We start from the raw sequence: 19969 nt of genomic DNA, 5'->3' as shown, positions 1-19969 counted from the left end.
TTTTTAGGTGTATGGAGATATGATTTTCCAAGTGCCTGTTTGCTGAGTTTAGCTTTATCTTCCTGGGATTCCTGCTTATCTATTTCTATCTCTGTCTCTCTAAATCTTAGCAGGAAAAAGGAAATACTATGTCTCCTTACTTTGGTGTGTTTCCTATTACTGTTCCCTGCTGTTCTGCAGAGCAGTAATAATTCACTGTTAAATGAGTCTTTGGTTAACCACAGCATATGACAGCCATAGCTTCTTTCCTGAGCTGAAACCTGCCTACCTTTGGAAGCCCTCGGGTAAATGGAAACCAAGTACAGAATTCCTGGGAGAGCCCTTATATTCATTCAATCGCAATTACTGAGCGCTTACTGTGTGCACTGCACTGTACTAAGCACTTGAGAAGCAGCATGGCGCAGTGGAAAGAGCACGGGCTTTGGAGTCAGGGCTCATGAGTTCGAATCCCAGCTCTGCCACTTGTCAGCTGTGTGACTGTGGGCAAGTCACTTCACTTCTCTGTGCCTCAGTTCCCTCATCTGTAAAATGGGGATTAAGACTGTGAGCCCCACGTGGGACAACCTGATTCCCCTGTGTTTACCCCAGCGCTTAGAACAGTGCTCTGCACATAGTAAGCGCTTAACAAATACCAACATTATTATTAAAGTACAATTCGGCAACAGATAGACAATCCCTACCCAACAACAGGCTCACAGGGGGTGGGGAAATGTGGAGAAGAGATGGCTATCAATCATATTTTTCTGTAACTGGTATGTTTAGAGGTATAATTCTGGATTTTAGGTACAAATTTTCCTCCTCACAAATTCACAGAAAATTTTAGCTCTTCCTGGAAATCTTCAGACCCAGGAACTCCAGCGTTTAATATAATGAGAATTGCAATATTTTATTTTTAGAAAAGCATGATGAAGGAAACAGGCAATTTAGGAGCTTGACTGCTCCTTTACTTCATAGGAAAGATCATGTAAAAACCCACCTGCTAATTCTATAAGGGTTCTGCATATGCATATGGGTTTTCAGAGAAAAAAAAATCACACTCGGAAGCCCTAGTGTTGATTCCCTTGTCAAGAGCCACCACTCGGGCTCCAGGATTCTTCAGAAAGAGCCCTTCATAATAATAATGGCATTTGTTAAGAGATTACTATGTGTCAGGCGCTGTTCTACGCACAGCGTAGATACAAGTCAGTCAGGTTGGACGCAGTCCCTGTCCCACATAGGGCTCACAGTCTCAATCCCTGTTTTACAGATGAGGTAACTAAGGCACAGAGAAGTGAAGTGACTTCCCCAAGGTCACACAGCGGACAAGTGGTGGAGCCGGCATTAGAACCCAGGTCCTTCTGACTCCCAGGCCCAGGCTCTATCCACTCCGTCATTCCGCTTCTCATGCTGCCTAATGAAGCACGCTCAGTCAGTGAGTCCTGGGATAGGTAGACTGAGTTGGCCTGACAGCAAACCAAAGTCCGTTTGGGACACCTTTCTTGTTCCCAGTTCAAGGACTGGAGGTCAAGCTGCAGAAGAATAGTTGGCATGCCTCCATGCTTGCGTTTATTTTTTACATGTGCTTCGGTCAGCTGGGCTACTGGGGCAGCGACTTAAAAGAACTGCACATGCACGAAGGCAGATTCCCTTCCAGTGGGTATTTACCCACCTGTGAGGGTGACCTTAATGTCTGTAGAGGCTTTGGTCCCAGCAGTTCATGCTTGAAAGTACCAAGATTGCTTGGAAGCAGCCCCCCAGACAGAAGCTTGAACCCAGTTTCACTTTAGGTCTCTATCCATTTCTGGTCTGACTTAAGTCCTTACATGCTAGAGGTTTACGACCACCCTGGATTGGGTGCGGGTTGAAATAGGTGCAGGCCTGGTTGGGCTGGGTGTTCTCGGAGCAAAAAGGCCCTTTCTGTGACTAGATAAGCCTTTAAAAAAAAAAAAAAGGTATTTGTTAAGAACTTAGTACAGTGCCTGGCACATAGTAAACACTGGGGTAGATATTAGCTCATTAAGGTTGGACACAGTCCACATCCCCCTTTCTCGCCAATTCCTAGCCCATGTCCTGCCTCTGGCCCGGAACCCCTCCCTCCTCTAATACAACATAACTCTCCCTGGCTTCACAGTCTTACTGAAGGCACATCTCCTCCAAGAGGCCTTTCCAGACTGAGCCCCACTTTTCCTCATCTCCATGTCACCCTTACTTGCTCCCTTTGCTCTTCCCAGCTCCCAGCCCCAGAGCACTTAAGCCCATATCTGTAATTTTATTTATCCCTATGCTCTTCTCCCCTCCCAGCCCCAGAGCACTTATGTACATAGCCGTAATTTCATTTATTTGAATTGATGTCTGTCCTACTCTTCGCTGTGAGCTCATTGTGGGCAGGGACTGTCACTGCTTATTGTTGTATTGTACTCTCCCAAGCACTTAGTACAGTGCTCTGCACACTAAGAGCTCAATAAATATGATTAAATGAATGAATGGGGCTCACAACATTAATCCCCATTTTTCAGATGAGGTAACAGGCATGGAGAAGTGAAGTGTCTTGCCCAAGGTCACCCAGCAGGCAAGTGGCGGAGGAGGGATTAGAACCCAAGGCCTTCTGACTCCCAGGCCCGAGTTCTATCCACTACACTTTGCTCCTTCTCGTCTCTCTCACCCACTCCTATGATGCTCCCTGTTTCCACTTAATCTCTAAATTAGAGAGGGCAGCAACTTAGGTCACATAATACATGCCCCAAAGAAAAGTTATGTGAGGAAACAAGAGCGAGAATGATCCTGGTTCTTCACATTGCTCTGGATTATCTTAAATTCCTTACCTACAAAAATACTAACAAGAATTCCACATGGGGAAGGATGTGCCTTCCTAATATAATAAGCAAATACACAATAATTAGCATACTCCCAAGCATTTTCCAAAAAAAACAAAAACCAACCACCCAACCACACCAAAAAGACACTAATGCACAAATACAATGTGATGCTTGCCCTTTTATTCACTGTACCTCCCAGGAAGTTGATTGGCCAGTTTAACTAGGTCATATTTGCAAAACAATTAACCGGGCAAATGCTTTATAGGGACCAGCTAGTCTATTGCTGGCCAGGTCACTACAATTCACACCACATGTTCCCAATCTACCCACAAGAAAAAAAATCTCAACAGTGCTTAGTTTTTATGAGACACTCTTGAAAATTTACATGAACCCAAACTAGTTCTTAAAAAAAAAAGAATCCTTTGGGTCTAGTTTAGGGCTAACCAGATGATCAACTTCAGCTATGCACTTCATATTTGATTTCTGAGGCCACTGTACAAAGACTTAAGTATGGCTAAGAGAATTGTAAGCTCATTATGGGCAGGGATGTGTCTGCTAATTCTGTCATATAATAATAACTGTGGTATTTATTAAGTGCTTACTATGTGCCAAGCACTGGGGTAGATGCAAGGTATTTGGGTTGGACACCATCCCTGTCCTACACTGGACTCACAGTTTTCATCCCTATTTTACAGATGAGGTAACCGAGACACAGAGAAGTTAAGTGACTTGCCTAAGCCACACAGTAGACAAGTGGCAGTGCACGGGTTAGAACCCAGGACCTCTGACTTCCAGGTCTGTGCTCTATCCACCACAGTTTGCTACTTTCCCAAGTGCTTAGTAGTGCTCGGCACATAGTAAGCGCTCAATGAATACCATTGATCGATTCAACCTTATAAAGGGTTTCACTGAGCATATTTTCTATGTACTTCAAGTACTAGCTACTTAATTTGACAGAACAAAAATAATTAATGTTCTAGCTGCATTAAGATCACAGTAACACAGGAGCAAATAATGTTCTCTTTTGGTTTTTTCCCCAAAAAGGACAAGTTAGAGGAAATGGGTTTAATTTGTAGTAAGAGAGATTCAGAATAGGCAAAAGGAAAAACTTCTTGATGACAAGTGCTACGATATGTTTGAACAGGACACAAAGGGAGATTGTGGAATTTCCAATCCCAGAGATCCTTAAGAATAAAACCACCATCTCTCATGTCTGGTTTGGCTGCCATCTCCCAAAAAGCAGGAGGCTGGACTAGGTAATTTCTCATCTGTCTAATAATTCCACAAACATCTCCTTTATGCTCACTCCAGAATTTCTATTTAATTTCTAAATTATGCCTGGGACACCAAAAAAAGCCTAAATGTAGAGGCCAGATCAACTTTCAAGTTTTAAAAAAGAATAGTTTATAAATACAAAATAAAGGGGTATAGTGAATTCCCCTGAAAATACACCTTCCCTTAAAACATTCTATTCATTTAATATCTACCGTGTGCAAAGTACTATATTAAGCATTAGGGAAAATGCAAGAATAACAGACACATAGAGCTTACAGTCTAACAAGGAAAACTGACAGTCCCACGTTATTTACAAAAGGCTTGCCTGGTCACATCAGCAGCGAGAGATTCATACACTGCAATTTCTGTTTTACTGCACTCTCCCAAGCACTTACTAAGTGACCCGCACATAGTAAGCACTCAATATATACCATTGATGATGAACCTTGGCATCATTCTCCACTTCCCACTGTACTCTCACATTCAATGTATTGCTAAATCTTGCCTGTTTTTCCTGGGCATTTTCCTCCTGTGGCTATTCCTCTCCACTGAAACTGCTATTGCCTTGGTCCAAATTCCTGTTTGGGAGCCAGCAGGGTGAGTGGAAGGAACCCAGGATTGGAGTCAGGAAGCCCAGGTTGTGGTCCCAACTACTGGGCCCCGGGTAATTCACTTAACTGCTCGGTGCCTCGATTTCCTCATTTGTAAAATGGGGATAAAATTCCTGTTCTCCCTCCCTGTGAGCTCCATATGGAACAGGAATTGTGTTTGATTGGGTAACTTTCTATTAAACACAGAACTTGGCATAGAGTAAGTACTTAACACCATCAGTGTTATTACTGTTATACTGTGCTTAGATTATTCTAACAGACTCCTCAGTAGTCTTCCTGACTCCAGCCTCTGCAAATCAACGGTATTTATTGAGCACTGTGAGCAGAGCACTCTATTAGGGAGAGTACAATGCGCAGAGTCGGTACTCCAATCTATGTTACGTGCTGCTGCAGAGATCATCTTCTTGCAATGGTGCTCGTTACAATCGTCCTCAAAACCCACCCATTTCCTTCTGCAGCAAGCAAAAACTCCCAATTGGCTTCAAGGCTCTCCATCAACCCTCCCCCATTTTAAATGTCACCTCTCTTCATCTGCTACTTCCTAGGCTTGCTTTCTTTGTTCCTCCCAAGTTAACAACTGCAACACTCTTTCAATTCTCTTGCCTCCATTCCCTCACTCGGGCTGTTCCCCCAGCCTGTAACTGGCCTTTCCATTCCCAATCCAATGTTCAAAGCCCTCTTAAAGCTCCCCATTTTCAAAGTTCTTCTGAAACAGATCAGTCCTTACGTATCTGAACTTTATTGTCTGTTCCCCCTCTCGACTGAGCTCTATTGTACTAAAAATTCTATTATACTCTCCTCTATGTAGCGCTCCACAAACAGTAAGGGCTCAATAAATACCACAGATTGATTGAAATTTCAATTCCTCCAGAAAACCTTCCACAAGTAATCCCTACTCTTCCCACCTTGTCTCCCCCAACGGTGACCTCGACCCTCTGTCACCAAAATCCTAAAGTTACCATAGTCCCTGTATCATTTATATACATTTATTCTATTTCTCCTATCCGTCACTTAGACTGTAAACTAAACTGTAAATTGCAAGACTGCTAGACTGTAATCTCCTTTGTCAGCAGACAGTAGACCGGCAGCATCTTATTTTATACTCTCTCAAGCGCTTAATAAAATGCTTCCTCACACATCGGGGATTCAATAAATGTTAAAATCCCACCACTTTCCAACCTTCCTCCTCAACATTCTGAGTCCTACCAATCCATCAGCTACATCTGGTAGATGTAAGTATTTATACTTACACTTGTGCACATAATAATAATAATAATGATGGTATTTAAGTGCTTACTATGTGCTAAGCACTGTTCTAAACGCTGGGGTAGATTCAAGCTAATCAGGCTGTTTCACGTGGAACTCACAGCCTTAATCCCCATTTTACAGATGAGGTAACTCAGGCCCAGAGAAGTTAAGTGACTTGCCCAAAGTCACACAGCTGTCAAGTGGCAGAGACAGGATTAGAACTCACGACCTCTGACTCTCAAGCCCATGTTCTATCCACTATGCCATGCTACTTCCCTGCAGCTGGGTTCCAATCCCAGCTCTGCCACTGGCCTGCTGGGTGACCTCGGGCTAGTCCCTTAACTTCTCTGTGCCTCAGTCTCCTCAACTGGAAAGTCAACACCCATTCTCCCAGACTGTGAGCCCCATGAGGGAGAGGGAACTTGTGTACAACTTGATTATCTTGTATGTTCCCCAGCGCTTAGTAAATACTAAGCTCTTAGCAAATACCACAATTATTACTGCTCATTATGGTTTCTCTACTTGTAAACATTTTTATGTCTACCTCTCCTATTACTGTGTAGACTCCTTTTGGGCAAGGAACAAGTCTCATGCTTCAGTTGTACTTTCCCAGTGTTTAGTCCAATACACTGCACCTAATCTGTGCTCAATAAATACCATTATTACTATTATTACCACCACCAGTGAGGGCCTGAAATGCGTACAACTGAGAAGCCAGAACTTTCCTCCCTTTGTAGGCTAAGGACCAAACCTACTGAAACAAAATGCCTTCCATATGCAGACTTTTTTTTCAATCTGAGGACCAGGTGAAACTCCATTTGCCCTACCATTTTGGATGCTGAATTCTAGAAGTCCTTAGCTCCCAAGTTCCAAGATAAAATTAAATCAATTCCTGTTTATTATGCAACTGTATTCAAATTTGCAACCACGACGACACCCATGAACTACTCGTTGCCTTAAAACAGGGCGGTGGGAAGGGAGGCTGAAGTGAGTTACTCTCACTCCTAAAGTTCAAAATATAGCAGAGGAAATTCTGCTCTGTTCCTCCATCTTAGTGATGGTCAACCTCCCTGGGCCGTCCTGTGAAACCAACTGCAGCGATGTTAAAGGGATGGAAAATTGGGACTGTCGCCTGCAAGCTTGAACATATGGTAGACAGGCTGAAAGTAACAGATCTCTTGACTGCAAAACAGCACCGTACCCACTGCCAAAAAAGCTCTAGGGAGAGCCAAAGCTACAACTGTCACAGTAGGACACACTGGGACTCTCCAATAGTATTATTTATGCACTGAGGGGGCTAAATTTATGCACTGAGGGGGCTAAGGGGAACAGGAAACAACCTTTAAACCAAAGAGTCTGCTTTCCTCCCCCCACCCCCATAAATGTGAATTCTCCCAATTTCAGTATCTTTCACACTGTGCTATATAGTGACAGCAGGTGTCCAAAAAAAGGGAACAGCTTGGATCAAAAGCAGGTTATAAAGTGATATGATACATAAGCAAACCTGTTTTGAAAGTTTTAAGTACCAAATCATTGTGTATTAGCAGTATTTATACTCACATAGCATTTATCTTCACAAACTCAAAACCACTTTGTAAGCATATCTTTGGATTATTATTTAGTTTTCATATCTGAGTTAGCTAGGTGTTAGGTAATTTTATTTTAGATCATTTAGGCTGAGCCTAAATGAAAGTGAAGTACATTATTATTTGTAAAAATTCCAAAGAATAAGCACCATGGATTTTGTGCAAAAAGCACTAGACAATATTCTAATGCTTCTGCACCGACTGTGCCAATCCTCCATATTATTTGGAGTTCTTGCAAAGAACATCACTCACTGTGGCATTGCCAAGGCTAAGAAACAAATGACTTGCCCAAGGTCACAAACCAGAATCCAAATCTCCTAAATCCTAATCCAATGCTCTGTCTTCTCTATATTCCCTTTAGGTTACATCTGAGTTTACCTAGACCAAATTTATTAGTGCAATTTATCGTTCCTAGACATTTCGATAAACGGCAGTTTGGCTTTGTGCAGCTTTATCCTGGGTAACGGAAGAGATCACCATGAAACCAAGTACTAACAACCTCTGACAAGGACAGGATCCCACTGTTTTTCAAAAAGCACTTAGGTTTTATAATGAAACTTTTTCAATTTCAAATTTAGCTGATTGTTTTAAAACTATCGGAACCAGTGGATAGGCAACATGGGAAAACTTTTTTTTTTAAAAAACCACATTGGGCATGTGGTAAATTGCTGGTGCTAATTATGAATCAGAGTTACAACACTGAGGCATGAACATCAGGGTGTAGAAGACATAATAATGTCTGTTTTTTGAGCATGCCATGACAAGCGTTATCATGACACAGTCCAGGTGAATTAACAGTGCTGTGGGGCAAAATACTTCTTTATTTGGGCATGTCACAAAATACGAAATTTTTTAATGCTGCCATCGTGTAGAGTCTATATCCTAGCCTCGATATATTTCAAAACCAGAAATTGTTGCTAAAGGAAAAATTATTAAATATATTAAAAGTTACTTATTGGTTCACCAAGATTCACTAGGGAGAAGCAACACAGAGAAAACCAGGGGACAGAAAACTGATAAAGCCTGTTATCTGCAGTCAACGGATTAAACTACGTGGTCCAGACTGCAAGCATACAATTCCTCCTGCATCCGGATTCTCATATTGAAATATCTGGGAAAGGATATGCTTGTAGAAATCCTTTTACAGAGGCCTGTCATTTTTCAGGATAGACAGTGCTAGGTTTACTCAATAACCAAATCAGGCCAACCGACTTTTTCTTTGAGACTACATCAAAAAATCAAACAAAAAAAAAATACAAAATCAGATGAAAAAATCAAAGGCTTAAACGCTTTGTCTGAAAGCCTTTTTATGACCTACTGCCTTGATATATATAAATATAGTTCTTTAGTCCATTTTAAACATGTAGATTGCAAACCACACAGTATTAAAAATTCACTGGGAATCCACAATAAGGTAGTACTGTGAACCCCCCAAATTCCAAAAGCAGTTACAGTCAGAACTACAGCATAAAGAATCTCCTCCCAACTAAAATTAAGGGGGTGATGAGGGGAGGGTTTAAGATGGACCCATCCTCTACAGCAAATCACCTCACAGTGAAGTAAGGTCTCAGTGTAGCTCTTAATTTATAATATACCAAGCCTTACTAGCTTTAGTAAACTAGCCCACATTAATGTGCCTCAAGGGCTCTCTGGCCCTACTTTACAATGAAGAAAACAAATTTAGAGATTAAATGACTCGATCAGGGCCATCCAGACAGCAGAGAATAGTTTGGAGATTAGGATTTGAAGCACTTGGTGACACTGAAACAGTGACTAAACTGTCTCCGAGGAGTATTCGTAAGCTTTTCCTACCACACAATCTAAATCTTTCCCCACTCCACCTTCTTAGTTTCATCCCCAAGATATTTAGATATCAACAGTCTTTTCTACTCAAGCACTGCATACGGTTTCCAGAAGTTACCTAGTAACACTTAAAATTAAATAGATAAGGCTTTTTGATAAACGACTTACCCAGAGGTTTTGGAGTAGAGACTGTTAACTGAAAACTAATTTAAACAGTTCTGCACACAAAGCTAGATAAGAGTTCAGACAAAAAAAAACTTATTTGCTGCTCTGAAAATGAGGTTAGCGAAAGAAAATTAGGTTTTCATTGGCTTTCTAACCAGGTTTCGTTATGAAAATTCTACTCACTCTTTGGGAGAATTACTATGTGCTTCTGTTGTCAAAAATCAAGTGTTGTCTGAACTGTTCAGCTGACCTAAAAATGTCTCTTGCATCTGGAAACACAGAGTAAGCTTCTGTTTAGTATGAGATTGAGGGTTTCCTAGTGTAACCCAAACAGGTGGTCAGTGATCTTGGTGAGGATCACATTAGTTCAAAACTTTCAAAGAGTGAGGCCCAAGAGGATGGTCCAACTAACCCAATTTTAATTCTATTAAGCACCATCAATAACATACACTATTCTTTAAACTAGGCTAGCCTTCTCAGACTCTGCATAACCACTTTCCAAAAGGTTATGGCGTTATTACCGACATTAAACACTGCGGTGATTTAAGCACACACACACAGAGATCTAAATACAAGGCGGCAACCCACCCCTTTCAAGACGTCGATTGGTAACACAGTAAATGATAGTCTTTATTCAATCAATCACACATCTTCTACAGTATAACAAAGGTTGACCCACAAAACCTGTGGAGCCCACCTACTTTATCTATAGCAAGTAAATGATAGTCTTTATTCATCGATCATATCTTCTACAGTATAATAATGTTGGTATTTGTTAAGTGCTTACTATGTGCAGGGCACTGTTCTAAGCACGGGGGTAGATACAGGGTAATCAGGTTATCCCACGTGAGGCTCACAGTTAATCCCCATTTTTACAGATGAGGGAACTGAGGCACAGCGAAGTGACTTGCCCACAGTCACACAGCTGACAAGTGGCAGGGCCGGTATTCGAACCCATGACCTCTGAGTCCCAATCCCGGGCTCTTTCCACTGAGCCACGCTATGTGGAGCCCACCTAGCTTATTTGAAGCAAGGAAATGAATTATTAATCGATCCCACATCTACCCATGAAACCTATGAAGCCCACCTAGCTTCTTTGAAGCAAGTAAATGAATTGTACAATCCAAATGCTTAATATAGTGCACAGCGTAAGACTTCAATAAATACTACTGAATGAATGATAATCTTTATTAATTGATCACACGTCTTCCACAGTATAACAAAGGATGACCCACAAAACTTGTGGAGCCCACCTAGTTTATCAATAGCAAGTAAACGATAGTTTTTATTAATCGATCACACATCCACCCACGAAACCTGTGAAGCCCACCTAGTTTATTTGAAACAAGTAAATGAATTGTACATTCCAAGCGCTTAGTACAGTGCTCTGCACATAGTAAGCTCTCAATAAATACTATTGAATGAATGAATAATCTTTATTAATCGATCACACATCACCTACAGTATAACAAAGGATGACCCACAAAACCTGTGGAGCCCACCTCGTTTATCTATAGCAAGTAAATGATAGTTTTTATTAATCGATCACACATCCACCCACGAAACCGGGGAGCCCACCTAGTTTATCTGAAACAAGTAAATGATAATCTTTATTAATCAATCACACATCTCCAATATAACAAAGGATGACCCACAAAACCTGAGGAGCCCACCTAGTTTATCTATAGCAAGTAAATGATAATCTTTATTAATCGATCACACATCTTCCACAGTATAACAAAGGATGACCCACGAAACCTGTGGAGCCCACCTAGTTTATCAATAGCAAGTAAACGATAGTTTTTATTAATCGATCACACATCAACCCACGAAACCTGTGAAGCCCACCTAGTTTATTTGAAACAAGTAAATGAATTGTACAATCCAAGTGCTTAGTACAGTGCTCTGCACAGAGTAAGCCTTCAATAAATACTACTGAATGAATGATAATCTTTACTAATCGATCACACATCTTCCGCAGTATAACAAAGGATGACCCACGAAACCTGTGGAGCCCACCTAGTTTATCAATAGCAAGTAAACGATAGTTTTTATTAATCGATCACACATCTACCCACGAAACCTGTGGAACCCACCTAGTTTATCTATAGCAAGTAAATGATAGTCTTTATTCATCGATCACACATCAACCCACGAAACCTGTGGAACCCACCTAGTTTATCTAAAGCAAGCAAATGATAATCTTTATTAATCGATCACACATCTTCTACAGTATAACAAAGGACGACCCACGAAACCAGTGGGTTTATCTGAAGCAAGCAGATGATAGTCTTTATTCATCGATCACACATTTTCGACAGTTTAACAAAGAAAACCCCCGAAACCAGTGGGGCCCACCCCAGCTGATCTGAAGGAGGGGTGGAAAATAAAGAGAACCGTCTGTCTTTCCTGGAGTGCCCCGTTTAAAACTCAACTGCAGGAGGAAAAAAAAACCCCAACCTCCACAATAATAATAATAAATGGCATTTAAGCGCTTACTCTGTGCCAAGCACTGTTCTAGGCAGCCCATCCTCGCCTTAGACTGTGAGCCCGTCGTGGGGCAGGGAGGGTCTCTCTCCGTGGCCGAATTGCTCTGCACATAGTAAGCGTTCATTATTGTAAGCGCTCAATAAATACTACTGAATGAATGGCACATTCCTGGCGCTTAGCACAGTGCCCATAATAAGAGCTCAGTCCATACGGTCGAAGAGGCGAGCCGAGAGCAGCAATCTCGACACCTCGTTGGCAGAAAAAGCAGAAAGTCGAGAGGGAATTGGGGGGGGGGGGGGGGCGCCCCTCAAATGCCCGGCCTACTTACGTTTTCGGTGTCTCGTTCATTCACCGTTGGTAAAGGGGTCCTGGTGGACATTTTAATTCACTTTTGGGTGCCCCGAGGGGGGTGTGTGTGAGAGAGGGGGGCGGGAGACCCGAAAACCCCACCTTTCCCCCCCACGCTCGACTGTGCTGGACTTCTACTAGTGGTTGTGAAGTGCCACCATGGGGGAGGGTGGTGGTTTTCCCTCCCCCTTCCCTCCCCCCTGTGTCTAGATCCCAGGCTTGGACGAGGCCTCCCCCTGGCAGGGTGTGGGGGTCATCCTCAGTGCCGGGGTGCGGCGAGGGGCCCGATCTCCTCCTGGCAGGGGGACGAAGGGGTGCCAGCTGGATGGGGGCGAGAGATCCTGGGAGGGGAGGCTGCGGGGGGATGGAGGGGGAGGAAGAGGAGGGTTGGAGGATGATGGGGACCCTTCCTGTCCCAAGATGGGGAAGGGGGACAGGCCACTGCGGGGTACCCGCCGGTCTCCCCCACCCCGAATGGGCCTCCTCCTCCTCTTGACCCCCGTCTCCTCCTCTTCCTCCCGCAGCCTTCAGCACCGGGGCCTCCCCTGCCCGCTCCCCGAAGACCGGCTAGGCCGAGGGAGGCAAGGACCGACCATGGAGGGGGAGTGGGGAGGCAGGGATGGGGAAAGACGGGAGGCTTCCCCCTCCAAAACGGGAGGCTTCCCCTTCCTTCCTTCCCTCTCTTTCTGTCCTCTCTCCCCTCCTCCCGACCCGCCCTCCCGGCTGGTCCCGCCGCCGCTCTTCGGCGATCCAAGATGGCCACGGTTCGGTCCTGCGGGCGAACGGGGCGGAAGTGACGTCGTCGCCTCCCTCCTCCTCAGGGGTCCGCCAATGGCGGCGGCCCCACTAGGCCTCCCCAGCTTTTTGTTGCTAAGGGCGACTCGGTCCTGGCGGGGGAGGGCTTCCTAATCCTCATAACCCTAATAAAACCAATCTATTCCTAATATTCGTTAAGCCCTTATTATGTGCCGAGCACCGTTCTGGGGGAGATACAAGGTCGTCGGGTTGTCCCACGTGGGGCTCCCACTCCTCCCCCCCGTTTTGCAGTTGAGGGAACTGAGAAGTGAAGTGACTTGCCCGAAGGCGCACAGCTGACAAGGGGTGGGGTCGGGATTAGAATAATGTTGGTATTTGTTAAGCGCTTACTATGTGCAGAGCACTGTTCTAAGCGCTGGGGGAGAGACAGGGTCATCAGGTGGTCCCACGGGAGGCTCACAGTTTTAATCCCCATTTTATAATAATAATGTTGGTATTTGTTAAGTGCTTACTATGTGCCGAGCACTGTTGTAAGCGCTGGGGTAGATACAGGGTCATCAGGTCATCCCACGTGAGGCTCACAGTTAATCCCCATTTTATAGATGAGGTAACTGAGGCCCAGAGAAGTTAAGTGACTTGCCCACAGTCACACAGCTAAGTGGCGGAGGCGGGATTCGAACCCATGACCTCTGACTCCCAAGCCCAGGCTCTTTCCACGGAGCCACCCATGACCTTCTCTCACCCAAGCCCGGGCTCTTGCCACTAGATCATGCTGCTTCTGTGGTAGAAGGGGCATCCCTGAGGGAGGGGAGACAGTGGTGGGGCACAGCGCCTCACACAAAAATGGGGCATAGAATGAGGGAGGGGAATAATAATAATAATAATTATGGTATTTGTTAAGAGCTTACTATGTGCCAAGCACCATTCTGAGCACTGGGGTAGATACAAGGTCATTAGGTTGTCCCACATGGGGCTCACAGTCTTCCTCCCCGTTTTGCAGTTGAGGGAACTGAGGCCCAGAGAAGTGAAGTGACTTGCCCGAAGTCACACAGCTGACAAGGGGTGGAGTCAGGATTAGAACCCACGACCTTCTCACTCCCAAGCCCGGGCTCTTGCTACTAGGCCATGATGCTTCTTTGGTAGAAGGGGGCATCCCTGAGGGAGGGGAGGCCGTGGTGGGGCGCGGTGCCTCACACAAAAATGGGGCATAGAATGAGGGAAGGGAATAATAACAATAATAATGGTATTTGTTAAGTACTTACTATGTGCCGAGCACTGGGGTAGATACAAGGTCATCAGGTTGTCCCACGTGGGGCTCACAGTCTCAATCCCCATTTTGCAGATGAGGGAACTGAGGTCTAGAGAAGGGAAGTGACTTGCCCAAAGTCACACAGACAAGTGGCTGAAGCGGGATTAGAATCCATGACCTCTGACTCTCAAGCCCAGGCTCTTTCCACTACGCCACGCTGAAGGCGAAGGACAGAAAAAGCCTCACTTCCCTGGAGCCTTAACCCTAAAACTGCCCTTCCAGGCCAGAGAAAGATGCCTAGTATGTAGGCCTGACTCATAACAATAACAATGACAGTATTTGTTAAGCGCTTACTATGGCCAGGCACTGTACTAAGCGCTGGGTGGAGACGAAGAAATCGTGTTGGACATAGTCTCTGTCCCGCCTAATAATAATGTTATGGGAGAAGCAGCGTGGCTCAGTGGAAAGAGCCTGGGCTTGGGAGTTAGAGGTCATGGGTTCGAATTCCGGCCTCGCCTCTTGTCAGCTGTGTGATCGTGGGCAAGTCACTTAACTTCTCGGGGCCTCAGTTCCCTCATCTGTCAAATGGGGATTAAGACTATGAGCCTCAGGTGGGACAACCTGATTACCCTGTATCTACCCCAGCGCTTAGAACAGTGCTCGGCACACAGTAAGTGCTGAACAAATACCAACAATGTTGGTATTTGAAGGTAGGTAATAATAATAATAAATATGGTATTATGCACTTACTATGGGCCAAGCACTGTTCTAAGTGCTGGGGTAGATACAGGGTAATCGGGTTGTCCCAAATGGGGCTCACAGTCCTAATCCCCACTTTACAGTTGGGGTAACAGGCACAGAGAAGTTAAGTGGCTTGTCCAAAGTCACAGAGCTGACAGGTTGTGGATCCGAGATGAGAACCCACGTCCTCTGACTCCCAAACCCATGCTCTTTCCACTAAACATGCCACATGAGGTTCACAGTCTCAATCCCCATTTTACAGATGAGGTAACTGAGGCACAGAGAAGTCAATTGACTTGCACAAGGTCACACAGCAGAGAAGTGGCCAAGGCAGGATTAGAATCCATGACCTTCTGACTCCCAGGACCATGCTCTATCCACTATGCCATGCCTGGCTTCCTGACAGAATCCTATGGACATAATGATTATGGCACCTGTTAAGCGCTACGGGCCAAGCACTGTTCTAAGCACTGAGGTAGATACAAGTTAATCAGATTGGACACAGTCCCTGCTCCACATGGGGCTCACATATGCTCGTCTGTCTTCCTTTGTCACTCACCATATTGGGACGGTGCTTTCCTTCATGTCTGGGATCTGTTACTGATTGAAGGAAATAAGGGGCCTGTTGGGACCAAATGACCCCATCATTTCACCATGCGGAAATGAGATGGTGTTGAATCTAAATGTCACCTTATGACATTAGGACATCACCATGACAGGGCCACAGAGCCTTACCTTTTGATGAAATTTGACCACATGGCATCCAACTTGGAACATATTTTGAGTTGGCACTTTTACCGCACTGCCAGGAGGCAAGAAATTGAATCCCTTTGGGCCGAGCTGCCATTCTAAAATTGTGCCTTTCAGGGTGGCTGCACTCAATCGCCTTGCCTTCTCCTTCCTCACCTGGCTACTCCCCTACTACAACCCAATTTGCCCCTCTAATGCTAATCTTCTCACTGTACCTCCATCTTGTCTATCTCACCACCAACCTCCCGCCCACTTCCGGCCTCTGGCCTGATATCTATCCCTCTTTGTATCCAACAGTGACTTTCCCCACCTTTAAAGTCTTAATGAAGGCCCATCTCCTCCAAGAGGCTTTCCCTGATTAAGCCCTCCTTTCCTCTTCTCCCACTCCCTTCTGTCACCCTGACTTGCTCCCTTTTATTCATTCCCCCTTCCAGCCCCACAGCACTATGTACCTAATAACTTATTTATTTATATTAATGTCTGTCTTCCCCTCGGGACTGTAAGCACATTACAGGCAGGGAATGTGTCTTATTGTTATATAGGCCTCTCCCAACCACTTAGTACAGTGCTCTTCACACTGTAAGCGCTCAATAAACACGATTGCCTGACTGATTACCTTGTTATGGGCAGGGAATGTGTCTGTTAGTGTTATACTGTGTATACTGTTAGTGTTATTCCCAAGTGCTTAATACAGTGCTCTGCACACAGCAATCGCTCAATAAATACAATTAACTGACTGAGCAACTGCTCAGTTAGTTACAATGCACACTAAATGATATTCCAAACCTGATGCCTTTTTGGTACCAAAAAACGTGAACACCTATCTTGACTTTCAAATTCCTGGGTGGAACTGGCTGGCAGCTCATATTTTGGCCATTCAAAATGATGTGTTTGAATTCTAATAAACTGTGAGAGGACATTTACATTCGATTGTTTTCCTCCCCATGGCCATCCATTAAATAGGATGACAAAAGAGAGAAAATTTAAACTAATATCTAAATTTAAACTACTAAGACCTGGACGAAGGACCTCATATGAACTATTCATTACACTTACAGAATGAGAAATTGCATCCGGGTTCTACTTAAGAACACAGAAATAAGAGCAGCTGTAATCAAAAGTGAGACTGGTGAATTTCTTGGAAAATTAAAATAATCATTTTATTTTACCTACAGAACTAAATGGCTACCTCTCATCTAAACATATTCCCTTGAAAGTACTGTTTCTAGAACAATTTTAAATATTCTTGTCTCAATGCATTTATGTCTTTTCTTTCCAAATATCATTTATCTCCCTATTGCATGCCAAAGTAGATTTATTTGGTCATTTAGCTGTGGAAAGTTTAAATCTATCTGGCTCTGTGTACTTGTGATCAAGGTTTTGAAAGAAGAGACTAGTGAATACTTCCCTTTCTCCTGTCATATGGGCTTAAAAGTTACTGGATCCATTGTGTGTGTTGTGTGTGTTTGTAGGAGGCAGTCTTAAAAGCTTCCATCCTTGCTTCTGGGAGTAAAAATGGGGTTTGGGGCAGGAAAGGTACACGTGAGGAAGCTGAGAGGACAAAAAAGAGGGAGAGAACGGCTGTCACGACCATTAACACCAACCCATTCCAGTCGCTACCACCCTCCAGCCAAGGATCATGGTGATGCTTGCTAGTTGGCAGACGTGTAAATAAGGTGGGTACATGGGTACACAAATGCCTGAAATGGGAGCAAAGTGGAGGTCCTAGATGTAAACTCAGACAGTCAATCGTATTTATTGAGCACTTACCATGTGCAGAGCACTATACTGTGCTCTTGGGAGAGTACAACATAACAATAAACAGATACATTCCCTGTCCATCAACTCCAACCCCCGCCACCCTACTTCTGAGGAGTGAAAAGCAATGGAGCAAAAAACGAAGGGTGGAGAAAGGGACAAACATGAAAGCAGGAGGCGGGGAAAACACTGAAAAGAAAAAAGTCACGGGTACAGTTCCAGGTGCTCTAACCTTTTCACTGACTTACTGTGAGGCTCTGAGCATAGAATCTGGTTCCTGGAGACCCGATAATTGCAGTAACCCTTCTTTCTTCCAGTCCCTTCCCTCAACTATCACTCAATATCGTATCTATTTATAACCATTTGCTTCTACTTGAATTTCCTCCCTTTCCTCCATTTTAGTGGCAGAAGCAATTTGAAGTGACTGCATTCTGACCTGAATGGAAACAATAAGCAACACTCTTCTGAAGAGTTTGTCTCATGAATAGTACATCTACAGTCACCTAAGAGAGATCACTTTTGGTTGCTCTTTACCAGGGATTAGAAAAATTCTACAACTGCCGTTGGTAGGGCAGTAATAATAATGTTGGTATTTGTTAAGCGCTTACTATGTGCAGAGCACTGTTCTAAGCGCTGGGGTAGACACAGGGGAATCAGGTTGTCCCACGTGGGGCTCACAGTCTTAATCCCCATTTTACAGATGAGGGAACGGAGGCACAGAGAGGATAAGTGACTTGCCCACAGTCACACAGCTGACAGGTGGCAGAGCTGGGATTCGAACTCATGAGCCCTGACTCCAAAGCCCGTGCTCTTTCCACTGCGCCATGCTGCTTCTCAGTAGAGAGAAGCAGCATGGTCTAGCGGATAGAGCATTAGCCTGGGAGTCAGAAGGTCATGAGTTCTAATCCCGGCTCCACCACTTGACTGCTGTGTCACCTTGGGCAAGTCACTTAACTTCCCTATGCCTCAGTTCCCTCACCTGTAAAATGGGGATTAAGAGTGTGAGGCCTGTGTGCGACTGGGACTGTGTCCAACCTGACTAGCTTTAATCTACCCCAGCGCTTAGGACAAGCAATTAGAACAGTGCTTGACACGTAGTAAGTACTTAACAAATACCATCATCGATATCATAATTATTATGATTATTATGATTACTATAACTAGTGGAGCTGAGCAATGCCTTCACTCTCTCCCCAGAATAGCTGTTCTAGAACTTGTCGCTGCACTTAAATGGCGGTGGGAGTCTGACTGGATCCCTTATGGCCAAATTACTCATTCATTCATTCAATCATATTTATTGAGCGCTATGTGCAGAGCACTGTACTAAGCACTTGGAATGTACAATTCGGCAACAGACACTCCTCCCTCAGGGGACACTTTTCCTTATTTCTTGGCCTCACCACCTCCTTCCACCTTCCCCCAGACCCAACTCTTTGGTCTCACTCCATTTTTCCTCAACCCACCACCCTCCCCGGTTCACCGGATTATCCTCCTTCCATGCTGTCATCCTGATGTCCTGTCCTGATGTCCGTCCCCAACCCCCAGTGATGCCACAATGACCCAAATAGCTAAAGTTGCCTCTGCTGCTCCTTTAAGTGAGTAAGCTAATCTCCTTTACAGTCAAGCATCTCGAATGCCCAGGGGTGGTAGCCGCAGTGGTCATCTAGCTACGGACCACCTCGAGGTCCCTCAACTATCACTGATGGTCTGTGGACCGACTTGGCTAGGATGTCCAAAGCATTTTTGCTGAAAACTCAGATTCTGTCCCAAGCTTGGGGAACTTCCTCTTTCTTCACAAATAGAGTGGGGAGGACTGGGGGGAGGGGAAAGGGTGTGAGGAGGAAGTTCTCAGTTTTTCAGGGTATCTGTCTTATGAGTTCCAGGACGTAAACTTCTCGAGTCCAGAGAACCATGTCTGATCATTCTCTTGTACTCTTCAATGCGGTCATTATAGGGGTCGGCACACAGTGGGAACTCAGTGAATACTATTTATCGACTGATAGATTGAACCTGCTCCAACTCAGATGTGAACATTGACTTCTAAACGTGTACAGCACGAAAAACTGATTGGAGGACAGGACAAAATAGTTCAACCAGTTTAACCAAAGAAGTCCCAGTTCTGAGACATTTATCTCTCTTTCCAAAATTGTTTGGAGGAGACTATGAAAATCCGATATGAATGTTCAGCCTAAACATGATTTTCACCTTTCTTTTGTTTATTTTTAAAATTAATTTTGTTTAGTGCTTACCATTTGCTGTTTTAAGCGCTGGGGTAGATACAAGACAATCAGGTTGGACGCAGTCCATGTCCCACATGGGGCTCACAGTCTTAATGTCCATTTTCCAGATGACGTACCGAGGCACAGAGAAGTGAAGTGACTTGCCCAAGGTCAC

At 44.4% G+C, this 19969-nt stretch overlaps 1 protein-coding gene across 5 annotated transcripts in view; it reads right to left on the bottom strand.

The window, feature by feature from the left end:
* Positions 1–13076, bottom strand: part of MARK3 (microtubule affinity regulating kinase 3) — a 110906-nt gene extending 97830 nt beyond the window's left edge. For 3 of the 5 annotated variants that reach the window (XM_007664977.3, XM_007665016.3, XM_007665088.3), the window contains exon 1: positions 12302–13075. In XM_007664977.3, the coding sequence (XP_007663167.2) occupies positions 12302–12352 (51 nt within the window). In that variant the 5' untranslated portion in view covers positions 12353–13075. Of the gene's footprint in view, positions 1–12301 lie in introns of all 5 variants that reach the window. The other 2 variants (XM_007665045.3, XM_029060750.2) reach the window with 1 other exon arrangement.
* Positions 13077–19969: the final 6893 nt, after the last annotated feature.

This window comes from Ornithorhynchus anatinus, chromosome 1, assembly GCF_004115215.2.
Source record: "Ornithorhynchus anatinus isolate Pmale09 chromosome 1, mOrnAna1.pri.v4, whole genome shotgun sequence".
In the NCBI taxonomy this organism is placed as follows: domain Eukaryota; kingdom Metazoa; phylum Chordata; class Mammalia; order Monotremata; family Ornithorhynchidae; genus Ornithorhynchus; species Ornithorhynchus anatinus.
Note: the sequence above shows the minus strand (reverse complement) of the source record. Positions and strands in the feature narration are given on the sequence as shown.